This window comes from Dermacentor andersoni, chromosome 8 (assembly GCF_023375885.2).
Source record: "Dermacentor andersoni chromosome 8, qqDerAnde1_hic_scaffold, whole genome shotgun sequence".
Classification (NCBI taxonomy): Eukaryota; Metazoa; Arthropoda; class Arachnida; order Ixodida; family Ixodidae; genus Dermacentor; species Dermacentor andersoni.
Genome location: NC_092821.1, coordinates 100,997,523 through 101,021,184, shown reverse-complemented (window position 1 = coordinate 101,021,184; position 23,662 = coordinate 100,997,523). Strand labels below are relative to the sequence as shown.

At 47.0% G+C, this 23,662-nt stretch overlaps 1 protein-coding gene across 1 annotated transcript in view; it reads right to left on the bottom strand.

Annotated features, from left to right (window-relative positions):
• The window catches only part of LOC129386648 (uncharacterized), a 167,018-nt gene that overhangs the window by 54,640 nt on the left and 88,716 nt on the right, over positions 1-23,662 (bottom strand). Inside the window, exon 5 of the mRNA XM_072284039.1 lies at positions 15,444-15,595. Within this exon, the coding sequence (XP_072140140.1) occupies positions 15,444-15,595 (152 nt within the window). The remainder of the gene's footprint in view (positions 1-15,443; positions 15,596-23,662) is intronic.

Here is a 23,662-nt window from a genome sequence, read left to right as displayed (position 1 = left end):
CAGATCTGTATCCCAGCACCTACCACTGCCTCGGACGTTCGCGCCGTCTGCAGCTGGTCGCTCAACAACTCCACAATTGCGATTGACACTGCGCGGTATGGTATTATTACTGACCAAAACTATTTTATTCGTGTGCGTAAATCTCGTTCAACAAACAATGTAGTTGCCCATTTTATCTACACATAACAAATTGAACGCTTGTAAAAAAAAAAAGACTAAACATAATCTATCCCGCAGCAAATGGTACTCCCGCTGCTCATAACTAGTGTTTCATAACTACCAGTTGCCACTAAACCAAAGCTTGGCGTTACAGTGAAAATGCTGCTGTAAAAATCACATTTGTGAAAGAACTTTCAGATACCGTACACACTCTAAAGCTCAATTTAGACTCAAACAGGCTCGGTGACATCACGCTCCGTGATGAGCCCGCCTCAACGCGAGCAGAAACTCCGGTCAGGCCAATTTAAATAACTTGCCTCCCACAGTACTCTTTACCACGTAGAAAAAGTCGCCATGCTAAGAGACCACATGAGTGCAAAAATAGCCATTAGAATCTTCCGCATAGCGTATACCATTGCATAAGACATGGAAAATTCGCCAAAGCCAGCACGCCGACTGCCCATAGATGGCGCCAGTGCCTACGCAATATGATGGTGCCGATGGAAAAACTGTCTCTAGACCACTTTATTGGCGAGGAGGAACGTAGCGAAAAACCATTGGTGCATGCGGACGAGTGTTTCTTTCAGCGGTAGCTTGCAACGGTAGCGGGGTCCTTGCGAATAATGCGATTTTATCGTGTTGCGTCTGTGACTGCTGCGGTCGCAGATGACTCAAAATGAACGGGTACCGTTGTGCTGTAATGGGCCGTAAAAATAATCTTCAGAAGCGTATATGAAGTGCATATTCAGACGATGATTCCATGGACATCGCCGCTACGGTTGCAGACAAGCGTCGGCTTAGGATTGCCAACATAAACAGGACGTATATCACGTCGTCAGCTTCGTCGCGTGTATGTCAAGAAAAAAATTGTTTCAGGTTAGCGCACGGCCTCGAACTCGACACATGTTATCAAACTGAGATATCAACAAACGGGCGTATCTGAATCATTCAACTAGAGCTAGTGGACGAAATCGCACATTTCTTCGTGGATGCACATTGAAGTTATTAGGTTCAAATATATTCTAAGATTAACATGCTTTGCAAACAACCTTGGTGGAAGTCGAGTGCGGACGTAATATGAAAACCATCCGCACCGACGAAGAAACATATGTGTTCTTTTGTTTTTTCTGGGACTGAAATCATGCTTACTCTGCCTACCATGTACCAGCCAACACTAGTTCATATGGGCTCGCCCGTACTTCGTAACCTCACCGACAGCCTGTCTGGCCCACGCTTTGCATTGCGCGTATTACATTAGAAAACAAACTTGCTGTTGCAGAAAGTAGTTGTTGGCTTTTAAACTATCTCCAGTCGGCGATCTTCACATGCACAGGCACCACTCGAGGCCTAAAAGAGCGCGTAGTCTTTCCACGCATCGCGTGCGTCAGGTAGATTCCGGCATATTGGCGGCAACTGTAGGCAGGCCATTTTATCAAGCATCGAGTCTTTATTTAGTAAAGCTTGATGCCCGGGAGTCAAGCAATATTTTTAGGAGCATGAAGGCTAGCCAAGATAGCACGAAGGCTAGGCAAGATATCAAGCGATGCCCTGTGGTCAAACAGCTCCGGTGTGAGATATAACTTGTTCTACCCCCATGCACCTGAACGTGTGCTCTTTAATAGGACCTAGGCTGCCTAGGCACTGTCCCCACATTTTTTCTCTAGCAACTCACTAGTACGCATGCGCCCGCGGTTAGGTAAAGCACGGCGTAACATTCGGGTGTCTCCGCCCTTGACAGAACTCAAACACGGGCGCCGCGCCGTGGCGTCATTGGACTTTAGAGCGTCTGTAGCAACTATGCGTCCATGCATTGTCTCCGCTTCTCGGAAAGCCAGCTTGCCTATCCTTGGGGGTCATTGCCCCTGCTCTTTCTTGGAATAATAATAATAATAATAATAATAATAATATAATAATAATAATAATAATAATAATAATAATAATAATAATAATCCTTTATTTTACTCATGAAGTGAGGGAGTGCGGGAAGAAGGCTGAAAAGTCAGTTGGACTAGTTCCAACTGACTTTTCGGTGTGCTTACGCTCCCCGGAGTACGTAATACAAGAAACAGAAGAACTTTTGACGTGGCAACATAAAAACCACAAATAAATAGTAATAGGAATGCAGCAATAACTTTTCCAAAAACAGTCAGAACAAGTGGATCTAGAAATAAAGTTTTTTTGTCGGCGTGATAGACCGTTGTTGAAGGAAACGTACAAACATGAAAAAAAGCGCAAGTAACGAGTGCTACATAACGAAGGCAATGACGAGCAAATGGTACACATTTGTGTAGTATGAAACAGCACATTGATACTTTGCAGTGTGTATAGCGTACATGCGCAGAGATGAAAAACCATAGAAATTAGGTCATGGGAAAGGAGTTTTGCCACAGAAAAACAATTTCGGTTTCTGCTTCGATGCTGATTGGGGAATGAATCCGTTGTTATGGCAGAAATTTAACAAATGCGATAGCGTTCTGTTTACCATGTGTTGGCCGTATCCGCTTCTTCATATTTTATGTAGCCACGGCGGTGTGCTTCGAATCTCATAAGATGTGGTCCTTTTAGAAAGTGATGCTAACCGTAGTAGGGAATAGCTGTTATTTTTTTGTACTTCACGCTTATAACGTGAACACAAGCAATTGGGATATAGCTCGTCTGCTTTTATTATGCAGTACTTCAAGAACAGAGGGTAGGAAGGGTGACTCGTAGGGACGTTTTCAATATTTTGTTTCAGTATTGGGTTCAGTATTAAGTTCAGTACTTTGAACTTTTGTTTTTCTGCAATATCATGATTCTTTGCAAATTACCTTTTGTTTTTCTCACAAACTAAGTGGCAATATTTCATATGTGAGTAGAATAGCGTATTGTACGATAGAAGCTTAAGCTTTGGCGGTAGATTATATCTATGGCGTACGCCTGTCCAACGAGGGGAGACACTTTTTACACAACGTGGTCGATATGAATATCCCAGGTCATATTTTCAATGAAATACACTTCAAGTATTTTACATGGGCCCACTATATCTATATTTGAGTTGTGCAGCTTAATGTCTGAGGGAATGTAAATTAATCTTGTTGTTCGCACGGTATATGTAAGCCTTCGTTTTACTAACAGTTATTTTCAATTTGTTAAGTTGCGCCCATGTATCTAACTCCACAAGCGTTCTGTTCGCTCTCCGAATTAGCTCATCCGTACTTCTTGCAGAGAATAACAGTGTCACATCATCAGCGTAAATGACAAATTTCACCATCGCATTGACGTTAACAATGCCATTCAAATATAAGGTAAACAGAAACGGCTTAGAATACTCCCTTGAGGTACTCCGAGAGAAATTTGTAATATAATAGAAGAGTAGCAATTTAAATACAAGTACTGCTTGTGCTCAATAAGGTAGAACGTCAGAAGCAATAGAACCCTTCCGCGGAATCCGTACATTGCAAGTTTTTTTTTTAAGCAGGATGGAGTGATTTAAACATTCGAAAGCTTTTGTAAAATCCACGCATATTCCTGAGGCTACTTCTTTATTTTGATTGCAGCATAAATTATTTTTGTTCTAGCAGTGCCATTTCTGTTGATCGATATTTCCGGAAGTCATACTGTGCATCGTGAATGATTTTGCATTTTTCGCTAAAATTTGTTATGCTAGAAAGAACCAGTTTTTCAAATCATTTTGAGAAAACTGGTACTGTGGACCTTGGTTTAAAGTTTGTAAAATCGTTTTTACTTCCCTTTTTTGTGCAATACACTCACTTTGGCGAGTTGCATTTGCCCCGAAAATGTACCTTGAGATAACCAATGGTTATATAAGTGAGTTAAGTACTTTGCTATATCTTTTATCACAAACTTCATTGGTTCTATTAGAATGCCATCTGCGTCGCCACGTTTGCTATTATTTAGCCCTATGAAAACCAGCACAGCCGCTGATTTTGATTTTGCCATTAAGAACATTAACTTCTCATTTCTTATATGAAGAGTATTAGAATCAACGAAATTACTAGTTATCTCTGTGAAGTAGCTGCTGAATGCGTTAGCTAAATAAGTGCCTGTGAGCTCCCGGTCTTGAGTCTCAATTTTTGTTACTGGGCTTGGGCTTGTAGATCTGTTCAGAAGTTCATTCAGTTTCCTTCATAATTCATCCGACTTGTTCATGGAACAGAAAAACTGGTTACAGAGATATTCATCACATGCACTGCGTATTTCCACCATCACATTATTTCTAAACGCTTTAGAAGCTTTAGGTATCTCAGGGTCTCGAGTTTTTCAACTTTCTAAAATAGCCTAACCTTTTTATAAATTTTCTTCTCGAATTCGGAGCAGACATGCTATACATGTGCTCCCGATTCAGCTTGCAATTACTGCGGATCGCCCCCTCGCAACGCCTGACTGTCCGCAGCATTCGACTCATCTCAAGAAATGCCATTCAGACAGACCACGCACACCGACGTGAGTGTATTCTTCACGCACGTACTATTCCTGAAACTTGCAAAGCGACGGCCGTGCCCAGCTAAGCCTACCCACGATTGGCAATCCCGCTGCCCGGGGCCACGCGCCTCGTGCCTCGAGATCCACGGGCACGCGGGGCCGCCCGATAACGGCTTTTTGATGTCCTTTTCTCTCTTCAAACCTAGGTGCAACCAAGCGTTATGGGAGTTGACCGAACGAGCGCCATAGCAGGAATAAAAAATAATGAAGCAGAGATGAACGACACGGAGCTGACGTTCGAGAGCAACAGCGGAAAAACAATACGCAAGACCGGACCGTGGCTGATGCTACAAGCGCGACATCAGAAGAAGAAAGAAGCCATTGCAACGTCGAATATGCAGGAGCTTTCATACGAACACAGCAAGGGGCAGAACACGAGTTATCGAAAACAGCAACAAGCTCCTCAAAAGCCATGGGGCCAAACCAACGCAAGCAAGCCACGTCCTCGCTGGCCAACGACTCCACCGCTACCAGAAAACCATTACAAGATTGTGTACAGACCTAAAGCCGGTTTCAAAGTATCAAACTGGAAAGGCAGAGTGATAGCAAGAGGATTAGCCCAAGCATGCGGAGTCACACCCCAAGAGCTCTACGCCGAAGTGATCATACAGACATAATGGCAACAAAACCTAATTCTGGCAAGTACCGAAGAAGAGGACTGCGCACTTAAACTAGCGGAAATAACAAGCATCGAAATAGGACACACAACATACGAAGTCACACCGTACCTCAAGCCAATTCCGGGCACTTTACGTGGCGTTTTTCACTGAATAGAGGAAGGCACCACCGACGAGTAGCTAGTAAAACTACTAGCAACGACCAACAATTCCAAAATCCTCTACGCTAGAATTCTGGGGAGATCGACGTCGGCTGTGATCACCTTCGAGGGCCCGCATGTGCCGTTCTACGTTAAAGTTGGATGTACGCTCACCCGCTGCAGAACCTGGACAGAAAGTCAGTCCAGTACTTCCGATATTGCGGGGAGATAGGACACAGACAAGACGTCTGCCCTAATCCAAACGACGAACTATGTGACAACTGCGGAGAACACAACGCTGATCCAAACAACCACCAATGCGAGCCGAAATGTAAACTCTGCGGAGTGCCCCATGAAACGGTGAGTAGAGACTGTCGAAGGAAGCTGAAACCGGCCCCGCCACCGTTGAGAGTCGGGGAGCGGTCAAGATCGAGACAGAGAAGATTCTGGTGCCAGGCCAGCGTAGTAACTACCAACGACAACGAGCACATGATGACCATGTCACCATCGCCACAGTCACCGAATGAGACCGAACAGACAAAAAGATCGAGATCCAAGTCGAGATCGAGATCGAGGGAAAGCGAACAGAGCATCCCCCGGATACCGGCAACGGGCATGGAACTCGACAACACGCAGCGCAAGGTAAGCTGGGCCAACGTCATTACAGGGCACAATCATACGTCAAGGGAAAATAATGGCCTCCAAACCACAATACATTCGAGGTACGAGGACACGATAATGATGCTCCGAAGACAGAACGATGAATTGAAGTGAGAGCTAGAACAGCAAAAGAAGAAGACACTGAAACAGCTCGAAGCACTGAAAAACAGCTCGAATACCTCATGCGAGAAATAGAACAACTATGCAGAGAAAAGGGCCCGCTATCGCGAAGACCACTACCGCGACCTTCATCCCCAGCACCACCATCCTCAGGAACACAACCAAAGCCAGCAACACTATCGAACCAAGCGGTGATAACCCAGAACGACGTCAAGACACCTGAAGACCGCATCGGCGCCAGCGTGACCGCCATGATGGAAACCACAATGTCCACGGTAACACAGGTTATGCAAAACACAGTAACCCAGATGATACAGACTGGTTCCCAATCTCTCAAGAGCGAAATGGACAACCAGATTCAGGCCCTACAGAACAAAAAGACTCAATTGGGAGAAAGTTTCAGTCAACGCATCCACATGCTAGAAGAAAGAGATAATACTCGCAAGAAGCCTAAGTACCTTGCGAGAGAAGCCAAGATCATGCAAACCCTAAGCGAACAAGATGGCGAGGCTAACTAAAGAGAAAGATGACTAAAAGAAACACCCACGGCTCAAAATTTGGCAATCGAACTGTCATTCTATGCGAAGTAAGAGAAGCAACCTTGTACAATTCGGCACGCAGTTTAACCCGGAGATTATAGCCTTACAAGAAACCGAAGCTGAAGACTTCAAGGTCAGTGGTTGCCTCACTCTCGTCACCGACGGTAAGACGAGGACAGCAATCCTGACGAAGAAGGCCATCAACGCTCAACGCCACGACATCCGACACCGCATCGAACACACCCTCGTCGAAATCGCACCCGAGAAAAAACAGCAGCAAAGCCTCTTTGTGTTAAACGTGTACAGCCCGCCAAAGGACCACCTAAAGGATCTTGACCAGCTAATTCGAGAAGTGAAGAAGCTGAGCAAGGGTAACGAACTGATAGTCGTTGGTGATTTTAATGCTCCCCACGTGGCCTGGGGATATGCGGCCTCAAAGAAAAAAGGAGATGTACACATTGTAGCCCAACAACACGTCCTCACGCTACTCAACGGCCCGCACACACCCACGCGCATCGGCAACAGTGTATCTAGAAACACCAGCCCCGACCTCACATTCGTAGACGGACTCAAACAGTATGAGTGGAGCTGCATGGACGAGAATCTGGGTAGCGACCATTATATAGTGCAAACGATCCTCCCACACCACAAAGCGCCGATGAAGATTCGTAAAGCCAAGATCACGGACTGGCAGGCCTTTCTCAAAGACGAGAGCGCCATTAATGCGACGATAGACGACATTGAAATATGGATCAGAGGATTCGTGGAAAGAGCCGAGAAGCATACGAAGATAATCCAACTGTCTCAAGTCACCCCCGTGGTCGACCCCCACTTACTCCACCTGTGGGAGGCGCGGAGGGGACTCGCGAAACGCTGGCAGCGTAACAAATGCAACCGGAAACTGACAATTTGAATCTCTCAGCTGATCAAGGAAACGCAAGAGTACTCTGAACAACTTGAAAAACAGAACTGGCGCGAAACATGTAACAAGCTTCAAGGGCCCTCAAGCAGCAAGCGCACTTGGGCCCTACTCAAGACACTCCTATCAAAGAAGAACAAGAACGCCGCAAAACAGAAAGTGCAGAGACTTGTACACAATCACCCGTGGAAAGAGGAAGACATCAACAAAGAAGTGAAGGAGAAGTTCCTCGGTACAGAGTGGAACATGACTGTAGATTCGCACTTTGACGAGCATCGAGGCAACCAGAATATAGAACTGGATCGGCCCTTCACAGAAGCAGAAATCGAGAGGGCCTTGAGCAAGCTCACCCGCAACACGGCGCCGGGGTACGACAGAATAAACAACAAGACACTCCGGAACCTTGACGGACCCTCTGTAAACGCACTCTTAAAACACATCAACGAGTGCTGGGAGCATGGTAAAGTACCACCGGAATGGAAACACGCGGAGGTAACCATGATACCTAAACCCAACAAGCCTATCAGCGTGCAGAGCCTTCGACCTATATCCCTCACGTCGTGTGCTGGAAAACTCTATGAGCACATGGTGCACAACCGTATGATCGAACGTCTCGAAGACAACGGACACGTCCCAAACACCATGTTCGGATTTAGAGCTCACCTGTCCACGCAAGACGTGTTACTGCAGATGAAAGAAAAAGTCATCGACAAACTGGACACGCACAGCAAGAGAGCCATCCTCGCACTTGACGTGAAAGGGGTTTCGACAACGTGTCACACGAAGCCATACTGCAACACATCAACGTATATAACTGCGGTAAAAATATATATAAATAAATCAAAGCTTTTCTGAAAGAACGGACAGTCACAGTGGTGATAGGCAACTTACGCTCTCGGAAATTTGACATACCGCTAAAGGGAATGCCACAAGGCTCCGTCATTTCGCCGATGCTATTCAATCTAGCGATGAGCTCGCTACCCAAACAACTGAAGCCAATAGAAGGGATTGGTCACGCAATATATGCTGACTACCTCACCTTCTGGAGTGCGGGAGGGCCGACAGGTATACAGCAAGACGCTCTGCAAGAAGCTGTTTACACAACGGAGAGGTACCTGGAACCATGTGGACTGACGTGCGCACCAGAAACGTCAGAGCTCTCGGTACCAAGAAAACGCAAAAGAGGCCGACAGCTGCAGCATATACAAGACCCGGAAGTAAAAGTGGGAGGCATCATGATTCCGCAGGTAACGAGGCTCCGCATCCTTGGACTCCTCATTCAAAAGGACGGGGCCGGGGCAGCAGAGTAAAAAAAAAAAATCAGAGAACAATGCAACAAATAACCTACCTTATGAAAAGAGTGACGACCAAAAGGCACGGACTCAAGGAAGAAGACTGCACGAAAATAATACAAGCGCTGCTCACCAGCATCGTCACCTACGGGACCCCATGCGTTGACATGAAGAACAGTCAACGAGACAAAGTAAATGCCTTCATCATAAAATCCTGCAAAATTGCGTTGGGCCTGTCCCCTTCCACATCCACAGTGAAACTACTCAAAATGGGAGTTCACAACGCGTGGGAAGAGCTCGTGGTAACGCCCAACGTAAACCAACTGGAGAGCGTAAAGCTAACAAAAACGGGAAGAGCCCTGCTCGAAGATCTGGGCTACCAAGTCGAGGATGAGAGGCACCTACCTCAGCGTATCCCACACGAGATCAGGGACAAGCAACACATAATTACCATTCCCAGAAACATGGATCTCGAGTACGACAAGGAAAGGAGACAGGCAAGAATACAGGCGTTCAAGCACATACTGGAACGCACAAACAGCAAAGAAGAAAATGTGAGATACATGGACGCAGCTGCGTACACAACAAACGACCGATTTGCAATCAGCGTGGTCGACGAGAATGTCGAACTTACAGCCACATCCATACGTGCCAAGGACGCGAGCACAGCGCAGGAGCTGGGCTCGCGCTGGCACGTAACGCCTGGCCATCGTAACGTGCAAGACCCTGGTTACCGTGGTGACGGACTCGCAAGAAGCATACAGGAGGTATGTGAACGGAAGGATTGGAAAGGCAGCACTTCAGGTCTTGACCAGCAGCGAGATAGAACGAACAGAAATCCTCTGGACGCCGGGACACGAGCCCCTCGCGGGGAACCAGGCGGCGCACGCCGCGGCTCGAGATCATGCACGCCGAGCCATCTCCGACACGCAGAGAACACGGACCAACGACTGCGGCGAGGATGAGGAACGGATATCCAAGAAGTACTCGGATGTCCTGGCGCACTACAGGATGCAGAGGCGTCGCTACCCGCCCACGCATAAGACGATGAGTAGGGATTGAGCGGTAACCTGGAGAAAACTCCAGGCTGGAACCTACCCGCTTGGAACACTGCTGCCCCCCATGTAACCGGCCATCTACGGGCGAGACTGCAAGTTCTGCCCGCCGGACACGCCCAACACCTTGCGCCATATGGTGCTGGACTGCAGAAATAACCGCGAAGTACCACCGTCCTCATCACCACCAGGCGATAACATGCAGGAAGAAGCGGATATGGAGGAAGAATCGGAAGACCAGTGGGAGGCTCTGCTGGTGACGCAAGACCCTGACAGCCAGCTACGGTTGGTGAACAGGGCTCGGGCGGCGGCAGCCAGCCATGGCTACCTGGACTGAGGAGGCCACCCACCTTTGGGCTCAAGAAGCCTGGTCTAACAATAAAGTTTATTTCTCTCGCTCTCTCCAATTCAGGTGTGATCCATCGCTTCCTAATGTTCCTTCATTCCTGCGCATGCTTATAAGGGAAGCACTCGTTGTATATACACAAAAAAACCTTTGAAAACAAACCATAAGCCCTTTCGGCTCTTGTTTCCTTTAGAATATCGCTGCAGTCATGCTTACTTTCTCTTTGAAAATGTTCATGTTTTAGTCGACATATCTTGAAATAACTTTAGTGTCTTTTTTTATTAGGAAATTTCCTTTTCGGAACGCAAATAAAAACGCCACGGTGGTCAGTTTAATTCTGCCTGCTTTCAGAATAGGCGTCTGCATATTGGATATAAGTTGTGATTAAAGCAGTGATTTAGTCTGCAATGTAACGCCTGTAGGAGCCCATATCACGGTTAAGGGGGCAAAAGAATTCAATAGATTTTGAAATTATATTTGGCGGGTAATCTTCAAGGAGGTTAATACTAAAATTGCCACCTAAAATGACATCGTATTTGTTTTATCTTATGAAAGACGCCATAGGTCAAGGGAAGCGAAGAAGGATTTCAAATTTCCGTTTGCGGGGTTATATATGACAGCAACAGCCTTGTTTTTGATAACAAGGAACAAAATTTCATAATCAGAGATGATGACAGAAACTTCAGGTAACACGTCACAGTGAAAGTGCTTTTTTACTATCAATAGAGTCTTTACCTCTGTCTTTATCTTTATCTTAGAGTCTTTATCAATAGAGTTTTACCATCAATAGAGTATTTATTTATTTATTAAATAAATAAATAAATAGTACGCCACCACCACGACCATTCGAGCGATTTAATACAAATGTGTCATACAAAGGAAGCTTGAGTATAATGATATGTTCACCATACAAGGTTTAAGTCAACATTACCACATCAAATGCAAAACCGAGTTGCGCAAGAAGGAACTCGAGATCGACTGTCTTAGATACGCAGACCGAGCAGTTAAATGAAACACACTGAAAGATTGCAATGTCTCAGGCCTAGAAACATTCAAAAAATCACGTGGAATTACACAAGAAGCATTTACCGCCATGTGCAACGACGAAAATACACTTTGCGTTGTATCTTGTAAAAACTGACAAACAAGGAACAAGGAAGGAAAGTGTACGAAAATATTCAAATCTGCTGTGCAAGCAATGTGAACTCCCTTTGTTCCGCCTCGCTTTCTCATGAAAATTCTCCAATTTCTCTGCCATACATACTTAAAGTTGTTCTTCGCCCAGTTCTTTGCGTGTTTAAGCAACTCCTTGTTCCTATTTGTTAAATTCTAGAGCATCAAACAGTTTGTTTTCAATTGATTCAGTTCTTCCTTCTTGCTCAAGAACTGATCTTTCTGTGACTGTGATCGAGGCGCCTCCCCCATAAAATTCACTTCACTGTACGTTCTAAAGCTTTCAATACCTGCATTCCTTGCCTCCGCGAAACTTAGGTCCCAACAGGTGGTGGGCCAGGACATTTACGTATTTTTTTTCGAATGCTAATCATGAAGGACACTGCTCCCGCTGACAGAGACGACACCACGATTACGTCTGCTGTCAGCGCCGCAGAACTTCAGCTTCCCAGCTTTTGGACCAAGAGTCTCAGAGTTTGGTTCATGCTAGTATAGACCCGTTTTCAACTCCCGCGTTTCACTTCACAGACAGCTGATGTGATAGGCGACTTGCAAGTGGGTACGCCTTCGGCCAAAGTATAAGACGTCCTGTAACACACGGTCCTGCAGCGCCTAGAGCCATCGCCACAGAAAGACTCCAGCAGTTCCTCTCCGGAGAAATTGGCGAACGATGACAATCACAACTGCTGCACCGGTTGCGTCAGTTACTGGGTGAGCAATCCGGAAACGGGAGCAGGCTACCAATTTTGCGCCAGCTGTTCTTGAAAAGACCGTTCCGCAGTGGGTTAGCTATACTCACTGACCGCATCTGGGACTGTTTTTCTATGTCAAAGCTACTAGTCGCTCCAGCGAAATTCTCAGAGCCAGGAGACTGACTCTCGCACCTGGAGGAAACAGTCCACCGCCTTACCAGGGCACTGGAGAAGCTGACGACTGGCGGCGACGCTGACGAACTTCGGCGCACCCCTTCAGCTTTACAGTGTCGCAGTGTACTAAGAGACTCGCCGCCACAGTTTTCCTGGTACTAACCTCGCTTTCGCGAACAAGCAGGTTGCTACACTCAGCCCTGTTCGTAGACGGGAAGTGTACTGGCCAGTCGCTAGCGCTGGCAAGCGACATAGGCCCTCCAGCAAGCCGCCAGTTCTTCGTAGTCAACCGCATCACCGGCGCCCACTTCCTCGCCGACACCAGAGCAGAAGTGTTTGTCGTTCACGCCACGGCCACAGATCGCCAACGTGGCAAGTCCACACACGTGCTCCACGCAGTGAACTTCGATGGCATCGTATGCGCTCCGGATCAATAGCACTAGACATCGGGATCCGGCGCTTGCACAGATGGGTGTTTCTGACTGCCTAAGTCAGCTATGCCATACTAGGAGCCTAATTCCTCAGTCATTTCAACCTAGATGTGAGTGTTCGTAATTAGTGCATAAGGGATAACATCAGATCCCTCGAAGGATTTGGCCTGCAGTCCAGCCTCTCCACATCAGGCATCCGTTCATTTTGACTGGTCTCAAGGTACAACAAGATACTTGCTGAGTACACACAACTCTCCAAGCACCGAAATGGTGTGCTACTCGCAAAACACAAGGTGGATCATCATATCACCACAACCCGTGCACCTGTCACCGCCTTGCCACGGAGCCTCGCTGGACGGAGGTTGTAAGTAGCCTCCCATGAGTTCGAACACACGCCTCAGCTCGCCGTTATTCGTCCTTCCTCCAGCAATTGGTCTTCACCTCTCAAACCTGTTTCCGAAGCAGGACTGTGGCGACTGACGACCTTATGGTGATTGCCGAGCTTTGAATGCAATCACTCCTCTGGATCAATAACCCCTTTCCCACATACAAGACTTCGGCGCTCATCTCACAGGAACCAAACTACACAGTAAGATCGATTTGATGAGCGCGTACCACCAAATTCCTATTGAACCCAGTGACACTCCATATTGACAGCAATCACTACTCCATATTGCCTATTTGAGTATTTCGCTATGCCTTACGGTTTGAAGAATGCCGCGTAAGCTTTTCTATGGTTCATGGACGATGTTACACCTGACAACATTCTCGTTTCAAGCCACAGGGACGAGGAACATAAAGAGCACCTTGACCTTCTATTTGACCGAGTGGATTACCACGACCTGGTTCTAAAGCCCCAGAAACGCTTTTTCGGAGTTAAAGCCTGAGATTCACTCGGCCATCACATTTTACTGAAGGGCACCCAGCTACTGTAATTACGGATCGCAGGCATTCAAGGACTTCTCTTTTCAAGCTCCTTCCTAAATTTGCGTGAGTTTCTGCGGATCATAAATTTTCACAGGCACTTCACACCATCCTGTGTGCAAGTTCTTCAGTCGCTTACCGACATGCTGTGTCGCCACTGCAAAAAACCGCCTACCTTCCACTGGTCCACGGAGCGTGAAAGCTCCTTCCAAGAAGCCAAAGCGCAGCTGGTGAGTGCAGTTTTGCTCATTCATCCGCTGCCCGGCGCAGCAACTCACCTTAAGGTAGACGCATCAACCACGGCAGTGGGTGCAGTATTGCAGCAGCACGACAGCAAAGACGGGACGCCGCTGGGCTTCTTCTCAATGTACCTCAAACCTACAGAAGCTCGCTACGGCACATTCGGGAGGGAGATGTTGGCCATGAATAGCGCTGTCAAGTATTCCTTTTTTTTTCTTGACGAGTGTAGCTTTTACATTATAATTGAACCCAAGCCGTTAACCTTGGTTTTCAAGAACGACAGTTCTCCATACTCAGAACGTGTGCTTAGGCAACTTTCCTGTGCTTCCGAATTTTCTACTGGCATTCCCACATCTATGGGAACAAAAATGAGGTAGCTAACACGTTCCGAGCTGCATCAATTTCAGGTAGAAGGCTTGTCGCTCCATCTTGCGGAAGTGCCACCTCCCTACAAAGCAAACACTGGTCACGTGCGACGTATTTCAGGCAGCTGCTTGCCCCTTCGTGTCCCATCAGTTTCGGCGGCCAATATTTGAAGCACTGCACGCGCTAAGCGATGCTGGCATCAGAGTGACAAAGAACCGTTCATGGACCACTTCGTATGACCAGGGATGAAAGAACTTCGAAGCTGGGCGAGAAGCAGCCAAGCCTGCCAAGCCAGGAAAGTCACCCATCACGCACGTTAAGTGGGGCACCTGTTTCGATCACGTGCACTTAGACATAGTGGGACCTCTTCCGCGCTGCCCAGGTTTCAAGTACCTCCTCCTGTGTGTCGACCAGTACGCAAGGTTGGTCTGAGGGGACCCCTTTACGAGATATCACGGCCGAAACAGTGGCGGAGGGATTTTTGGCTACGTTGGTGTCGTGGTACGTTTGTTGGTCCTTTGCGCATAACTACTTACCGAAGGCGGAAATTCCAAGGCGCGCTTTTTCTGTCGTGGAGAGGCTGTTGTGCACGCGTCTTCTTAATACCGCTGCTTACCACCCACATAGCTAGTTTCCCTCGCCTTAGGGGGTCATTGCCCCCTGCTCTTTCTTGGAATCGAGGCGGCTGCCAAACTGGGGCACCACCACAGCCACTCGTCAAATCTCCTTTTACTTTGCAATAAAATACAATTGACTCTTCGTTCTCAGGCTGTCAGAACATGTATTTCTGCCTCTCTAAATCGTGCTCCCAACATGTCCAACCTGTATCGGCGTAGCAAGAACTGCGCCGAGCGGCTCGCGCGCTAGCCTTACCCTGGGCTATATCCGCGCCTAAACAGTTGCTAGCAGCTTCAAGACGGCCAATAGTAAAAGGATACACTTCGCACATTGTGAATTAGCAGCGCAAGAACAGCGTACAGTAAAACATTCCACGCCTTTTGAAAATCAGCTGACATAGCCACATTGCGAGGTCGCTTGACAAACTCCTACTTCGATGTATGCAACAAATATATACGAGAGCACGTTTTTAGAAAGAATGCAATATCATACTCACTTTGAAGACACGTTGTAGTAACACTCCAGTGTGCGCTCCACTTTATTCGCTATGTTCGCCTTAAATGTAGATTTGAGGCAGAGGCATTCTTTATTCATTTCTACCTCACTTGAAATTTTTACCAGATGCATGTGGGTTGTATTTTGAAGCAACTGCATGAGAAAGACAAATTTTATGACCAAAACGTTAATTGGCTCATTGCATTGGCTCACATCCCGTTAAGGCGGCGTCTAGTCGAGTGATACAAAAGTTGTCATCAGCAGCAATGGCTTACACTCCTGTATGCAAGAAGAAATGCAATGGCTCGCACATTCATTCAAACCAGCCATACAACACAAAAAGCAGAATACGTTTCAATAAAGAACAATCTCAAAAGAAGTATCCGAACCATCAATAAAGCCTTGCATACCCCCCTTGGAAGTACGTCATGGCTGAGGATGCTCGTCAAGCAGAGGACAAGGGGCGACGTGCGAAGTGGCTGGGGCAAGGCGTTCGACCGCGAGTGCTACCATCCCTTGCTGATGCGATGCAGTGTAACATCGAGGAGAAACGTTGTCGGTTTGAGTCTGACGCCGCTGTACGAGCCCGTTAAGCCGCAGCTAAGTGTCGAAAAAGAGCCAAACAATTCGAACTCGACGATGAGAGACGGCAAAGTAAAGAGGATGCCGACGCTCGCAGACACCGGCTTGCCACACGTGTACTACACACTGCGGTTCGTCATGTCTTACAAGAAGTGCGACTTCTTCCGTCCAACAACTTAATGCATAACTTAGGGCGCAGCACGCTTTGGTCTTCACGTGCTACAGGAGTGCAACATTCTGCCGAACTTTTTTAGTTAAAAAAGAAGTTACAATCAAATCCACTAATATGGCCATCAGTACCGGTTGCACAAGAACTCCTCTGATACACCTCATGGATCAAAAGCCGCAAATGTGCAAGCCTGGTATTCAGTGAAGCGCGTTTTGCCTGTAAACGGTCTTCATAATTATACTAATGATAGCTTAGCATAGAATTATACTAACCTAGAATTATGCTAACGGGCCAGCGGCAGGCAGACAGGACGAGCGGATGATAAGCGGCTCGGGGCTTCTCGGTAAGCGCCGAAAACTTTTTCGTTTTCTTACTTTTACCCACAAGCTTTAAGTGCTGTTCAAGTTCACCGAAAATATATCGGGTACATAGGCGCGTTCAAGGCCACGTGCGTGTGCGAGATTCAGGAAACACGATGTTGGGACTAATGTGAATTGGCACTATATTGTACAACCTATCACGATCATCACAACCCGCAGATAGCAGACAAATCAACGGATCCCTTAGGCACGAAAACTTTACGAAAAGGGCGTTCCAATACGCTACTGACATACGTTGCGCATACTTTCTAGTGAAAACACTAGAAAATATAACGCACACAAATTTCTAACATCTGCACGGCCCACGATTCTCTCTTTGTAAGCCTACGATACATAGAAGCTAGCTTACACAGATCTCGCAAATGTATTCGGGGAACCTAATAAGTGAATATATGTTAGAACATCACACTCCTTAACACTACAAATGCGCAAGAATCTGTCCGCAGGAACTTGCGAGGCATGCTGCCAAAATTGGCTTTCTTTGATGATGCGAAGTTTCCGCGAAAAAGGACAAGCAAAATATGAAGGCAAGGTTTTTGTTTACAGTCTTCACGCAAACAATAAGAAAAAAGCAAGTTGCGACGACACCTGTAAAGTTACCACACAGATTTTCAGCACGTCAGGACGATGGTATTTGCGTCTATTCCTTTGGTCTATATTTGCAGTTATTCTTTCCTGTGTATTTTGCTTTTATTTGTATTCCCCACAATTGTATTCGGAGCGCGGCGGTAGCAGGGCCGCCAATTACTTACACGTGCGAAATGTTCAAACCATGTCGGACTCATCGAAGAAGGTAACACTGTAGGTCAAATGAGGCATAGCATTCCCTACTTCCTAGCGTGTAGGTCCGCAGCGTTCTCAAAACAATACGGGCCCAGTTACCCTGAGAATAATGAGTGCTGAGATAAGCTAAGAATAATGAACACCTCTTTCAGGAATCGTAGAAACAGAAAGTGGACCTGGAAAAGCCGTAATGGTGAAACGATGAAATTTATTTCATGCTTTCTGCCGATCTCAGCATACTGCAGGATGTACAAGAGATAGGTAGGGCAGTGATCATAGGTTAGTGAAGGCTAGGATTCACCTCAACTTGAACAGAGAAAGAGTAAAATTTTTCAAGAAGAAACAAGTCAATTTAGAAGCAGTGAGGGTAAAAGCAGACAATATTAGGCTGGCACTTGAAAAAAAAAAGAGATGATGATGACCTAGAAGTAATGAATGAAACCCTAATGATGCTGGCTTCAGAGGCAGTAATTGAAGTTCGAGGCAAGGCACCAAGGTAACCAGTGGGCAAGCTATCCAAAGTAACAAATGACATGATAGAGAAACGAGAAATAATGAAAGCACCCAACTCAAGAGAGCAGATAGAATTCGAGGAACTCTCAAATTTGATCAACAAGGCGAAAATAGGTGATACTCAAGGTTATAACGGTAGAAAGACTGAAGAAGCCGTAAAAAAATGGACGCAGCCTGAAATAAGTGAGAAGGAAACTTCGCATAGGACAAACCAAGATGTATTTACTGAAAGATAAGCAAGGTAATACCATCAGCAATCGTGAAGGTACAGTAAAAGCAGCGGAATTATTCTATACTGACCTGTACAGTACCCAAGGACTCAGGAGAACTCTATTCGAAACAGTAAGGAACAGGATACCGAAACCCCTCCTATCACTAGCGATGAGGTCAGAAGAGCCTTGCAAGACATGAAACGTGGAAAAACGGCAGGAGAAGATAGAATAACAGTACATTTAATCAAAGATGGATGAAACATAATGCTTGGAAAGCTGGCGGCTCTCTATACGAAGTGTCTGTCGTCGCTAAAGGTCCCAGAAAACTGGAAAAATGCAAACATTATACTAATCCACAAAAATAGACACGCTATAGAAATGAAAAAATTTTGCTGCATTAGCTTACTCCTATTTTATAAATTTTATAGCTATATAATTATATTTTATTTTATAAAATATTCCCCCAGACAATCTCCACTAGAATTCCGGGAACACTGGACTTTATTCAACCACGTAAACAGGCAGGTTTCGGGAAGAGATACTCTACAATGGATCACATCCATGTCATCAATCAGGTAATGGAGAAACCCGCCGAGTACAATCAGCCTCCATATACGCTTTCATAGATTACGAAAAGTCAGTTGATTCAGTAGAGATACCACCAATCATAGAGGCATTGCGTCATCAAGGAGTACAGACCGCTTACATATATACCTTGGAAAATAGCGACGAATATTCCACAGCTATCTTAATTCTGCATAAGCAAAGTAGAAAGATACCTATAAAGAAAGGGGATAGACAGGGAGACACGATCTCTCCGATGTTATTCACTGCGTACTAGGAAGAATTATTCAAGCTAATAAACTGGAAAGGCTTAGGAGTAACGCTCGAAGGCGAATACCTCAGCAACCTTCGGTTTGCCGATGACATTGTTCTATTTAGAAACACTGCAAACGAGCTAAAACAAGTGATTGAGGACCTAACAGAGAGAGTGTAAGAGTGGGGTTGAAGATTAAAATGCAGAGGACAAAGTTAATGATGAACAACTGGGCAAAGGAACAAGAGTTCATGATCGCCATTCTGACTACGTTAACCTAGGCCAATTAATCACAGGGAACCGTGATCATAAGAAGGAAGTTCATAGAAGAATAAAAACGGGTTAGATCGCTTAAGGCATACATTGTCAGCTCGTGACTGGAAGCTTACCATTATTATTGAAAAGCATGGTATACAATCAGTGTATTTTACAGGTGCTCACATATGGGGCAGAGACTCGGAGAATGAGAAAGAAGCTTGGGAACAAGTTACGGACCGCGGAAGGAGCAATGGAAGTAAGAATGCTAGGCATAACTTTAAGAAACAGAAAGAGAGCGGTTTTGATCAGACAATATTCTAATTGACATTAAGAGAAAGAATAGCGCTGAGAAAGTCATTTAATGAGCATATTAAATAACCGTCGGACTATTAGGGCGATAGAATGGGTACCAAGAGAAGGGAAGCGCAGTAGAGGACGGAAGACTAGGTGGTGCGACGAAATTAGGAAATTTGCGGGTGCTAGTTGGAATCGGTTGACGCAGGACAGGGGTAATTCGAGATCTCAAGGAGAGGCCTTCGTCCTGCAGTGCACATAAAATAAATTGACGAATCTTGATGAGCTTAAAAAATGATATCCTACTTATGTACACTCTGCTTGAAAGAGCGGTTTGTGAGCTTTGGCCAACTCAATTTTCGCAACATACCGGAACAATTAAACACAGAATTACAATACATTCTTGATTACGTTTCTGGTATAAAGATTATAGTAGGTCCTGACATTTAAAATGTTAAGGCACTTCTATTCGAAGAAAAGCTTACTTCGTTTGACATGCGATCTCTTCTTTAGGGGTAACACCTAATTGGTTGTCTGTTTGGACGTATGCTACTGCTTGCTAGGCTGGCAGAAGCAGTAGCAATCCACGAAGGGCGCCAAGTAACAACACCTTGATATTCGGTGGCGGGTGTCTTAAGCGCAAACCTAGCAGCTTCTTTGAATGTAGGACTGGTCGTTGCTCACGGCAACACCGGAGACGTCCACGTGGTGGCAGCCGCACACGTGTGGATGCGACACGCCAGGGGAGAGACGGAATATGTTGCGCACAATAGATGTGCAACGTTCTTCCTTGTGAATCTCGAAGGGTATGGATAGAGCGTAGCGGTGAAGGGCAACTGACTTGATCGTCGTGCATTGAACATGTGTTTCATCGCGTGTGATGGTGCTCATGAGAACCGCTTTATTACCATTGCCGGGAAAGTGCGTAACGTCGTTAGAATGTGGTGCACGGAGGGAATGAAGTTCTTCAAATGTATGGCATGTAATATTGATGTCGCGGTGCAGCGGTGGCGTAGAGGTGGAGTACCCGCCTCGCCTGCAAGAGGACCGTGGTTCGAAACTCGGTGCCGGGCAATTTTCCACCGTATTAAAGAAATGTCCACGTGTTGATAAAATTGCATAAGCAGATCTGGAGTGCGTCTAATCCGGTGACCAGAACCGGTAACGCACTTCCTCACGAGAGCAGGATTGCCCGCCCTGATTCAGTACGTGGCACCAACCTCCTATATGATTAATATGATTACAACAATCAAACCCCGGCGCTGAGTCCCCAGCTGGTGCGAAACAACTGACCATGGCGGCGCTCGGACCCGTGACGTAGCAGAGGGCTCTAAGACTCTCTGGGTCCGGGCAGGCCGCCATTGTAATCTGAACCTGGCAATGTTTAATGCTAGGACGCTATCTAGTGAGGCGAGCGTAGCAGTGCTATTGGAGGAATTAGTGGGCAGTAAATGGGACATAATAGGGCTCAGTAAAGTTTGGAGGACAAAAGAAGCATATAGGGAGAAGCGAGAACTAGGAGTCGCATTCGTGGTTAATAAGGATATAGCTGGTAACATACAGGAATATCGGAATATATACAGGAATATATAACATATCGCCACGAGAGGGTGGCGATATATAGAGGGTAACAATGTGTATTTGTGTATCTTTTTCGAGTCACTACTTTCCACCATCTGAAAAGTGTTATCGCGCAGCGAGGAACCCGCCTGCATTTATCGGAAGTTTTCAAAGTTAACGACGGTTCTTGCTGCTGTCTGGTGTCAGAGATGTTTGTGCATTCTGACTGCATGTGTGACGGGAATCGTGTAGAACTTTCTGGAAGACACGCGGGTACCAGTGATTACTCTGGAACCTTCAATGGCACATGTAAAATAGCTAATGCGCTTCAGCGGGAGATCCGACTTTCGACAGTTACCGACTGTGTTCGCCGCTCTCGCAGTTCTTTGAGTGTAGCCTGTTCTTCAGGGCGGAATTTCGCCAATACAACGCAACTTTGGTCCATTCCCAGCATTGCTGCTTTCCGTCACTACCGTCACTGCTGCATGACATCTGGTGGAGGTGCTAGTGCGTTCACGTACCGAACGTCCCGCAAAGCCACGATCCAAGCCCGAAGCCTGAGGACAAGATCAACGCCACCGAAGGCCAGAGATCTAGCCACAGACCGCAAGGACTGTCCCCAGAGCACGAACTTCTGCCTGATACGACCAATGAGACTGTGGCCAGCTCAACCACCACAATGACAGCCCCAGCGTCACTCATCGCGCTTCAACATCCCAGAGAGCTCCCTACATTCCGTGGAGCTACGTCGGAAGATCCGGAAACCTGGCTTGAAACCTTCGAAAGGATTTCGACCTTCAACAACTGGACCTTTCTGGATAAGTGACGACGTGTGTACTTCTCCTTGGAGGATGCCGCGAGGGCTTGGTTCCAGAACCAGGAGCCGACCCTTACAACGTGAGTCCTCTTCCGCCGTAACTTCATGAGGACGTTCACGAGCATTGTCCGTAAAGAAAGTCCGGCAGTTCTACTGGAAACGCGAGAGCGACTACGCAATGAAACTGTCACCATCTTCAGGGAAGGGATGACATGTTTTTTCGGGTACGCCAATCCGGAAATGTCCGAAGCGAAAAAGTCCGCTTCTTGATGCGAGGCGTAAAGCAAGAACTTTTCGCCGGACTAATCCACAACCCACCGAAGACCGTTGCTGCGTTCTTAACAGCGATAACGACGATCGAGAAAACTCTAGAAATGCGCACTAGGCAATAGAACTGCCAGGTGCTCACGCCGCAGTGCGCCATCCAAGCAATGGGCTTCGGTGATCTCCAACAGATCATCAGGGCCATTGTGCGCGAAAAACTGCGCAATATATTTCCTTCGTCGCAACCTCAGGTGTCCTCAGTCACTGACATCGTCAAGGGCGAACTTCGACGATCACTGGGCGTTTCCGAAGTGCAACCCGACACACCGCTTCTCGTGCCTGAAGCGATGACTTACGTCGCCGTCGCCCGCCGTCAAGGTCCCCATCTGTGCTTGCGCAAAGACCCTGTAACGCCGTAATTCCGCCTTCCACCGTCCACCGTCGCCGCCACCAGCACGCTCACCCTTAGCGCAGCGCAGCTACGCTAGGAAGACGGACATTTGGCGAGCCCCCGACCACTGCGCGCCCTGTTATCACAGCGGAGAAGCAGGCCATGTGTACCGTAGATGCCCTTACGGCGACTTGGGACTGAGAAGGCTCGCAGTCAAGGCGCCGCGTCCACAGGCTGGGCAGCACCTTCGTGATATCACCAACTGCGTCGCTGCTACTCAGTGGAGCTCTCGATGACCGTCCCATTCGCCCTCGCCGGGCCGCTACCTCTCGCCGCTGCGCCCAGCTCGGGGTCGGTCCATTAGCCCACATACGGAAATATAAAAGCATCAACCGATGGAGGTGCGCTTGCTGTTCGCTGAACTGACGAAGATCCTCCGCCGCCGACGAATACGCCAAAGAGACTATCTCGATGAGATAATAACGACACGCCGCCGTCCCGTCGAAGCCTTGAAACAAAAAATGTGCCGACGAAGGACGATCTGACGACGCCGCGTACTACCCACAGGTTAACGCGAGGCAGTCATGATCCGAGCCCAAGACCTATCTGTAACACAATACAAAGAACCATCGACCTCGAAGTGATTTTAGACGGCCAGGCAGTCACTGCCTTAGCAGACACAGGAGCCGAACACTCCGTCATCTGTCCACCCATCGCCGCTCAGTTGAAGAAAGTTAAGACTGTATGGGAAGGCCCTCAAATTCGGACAGCTGTAGGACACCTCACAAAGCCGACTAGAATCTGCAGACAAAAATTACCGTTCATGACAGGACTTACCCTGCCACCTTTCCATCCTCTAACACTGTTCACCAGACGTCATTCTCGGCATGGCCTTCCTGAACCAGCACGGCGCTATCATTGGCCTGAAGTCGAAGCCGATAACGGATATCAACCGATACCACCGGAGAGCTCTCGTAGTCATCACGCCTTGAGTGTGCTTGATTATCAAGTGAGCATCCCGCCGCGCTGCAACATTATTGTTTCCGTCGGCACCGAAACACCAGCTGACATAGGAGGCATCACCAAAGGTGATCCATGTCTACTGCTCGACCGCCAAATTTGCTTCGCAAGAGAGATTGATCAACTGCACGGAGGGAAAGCGGAAGTGGCGCTAACCAAC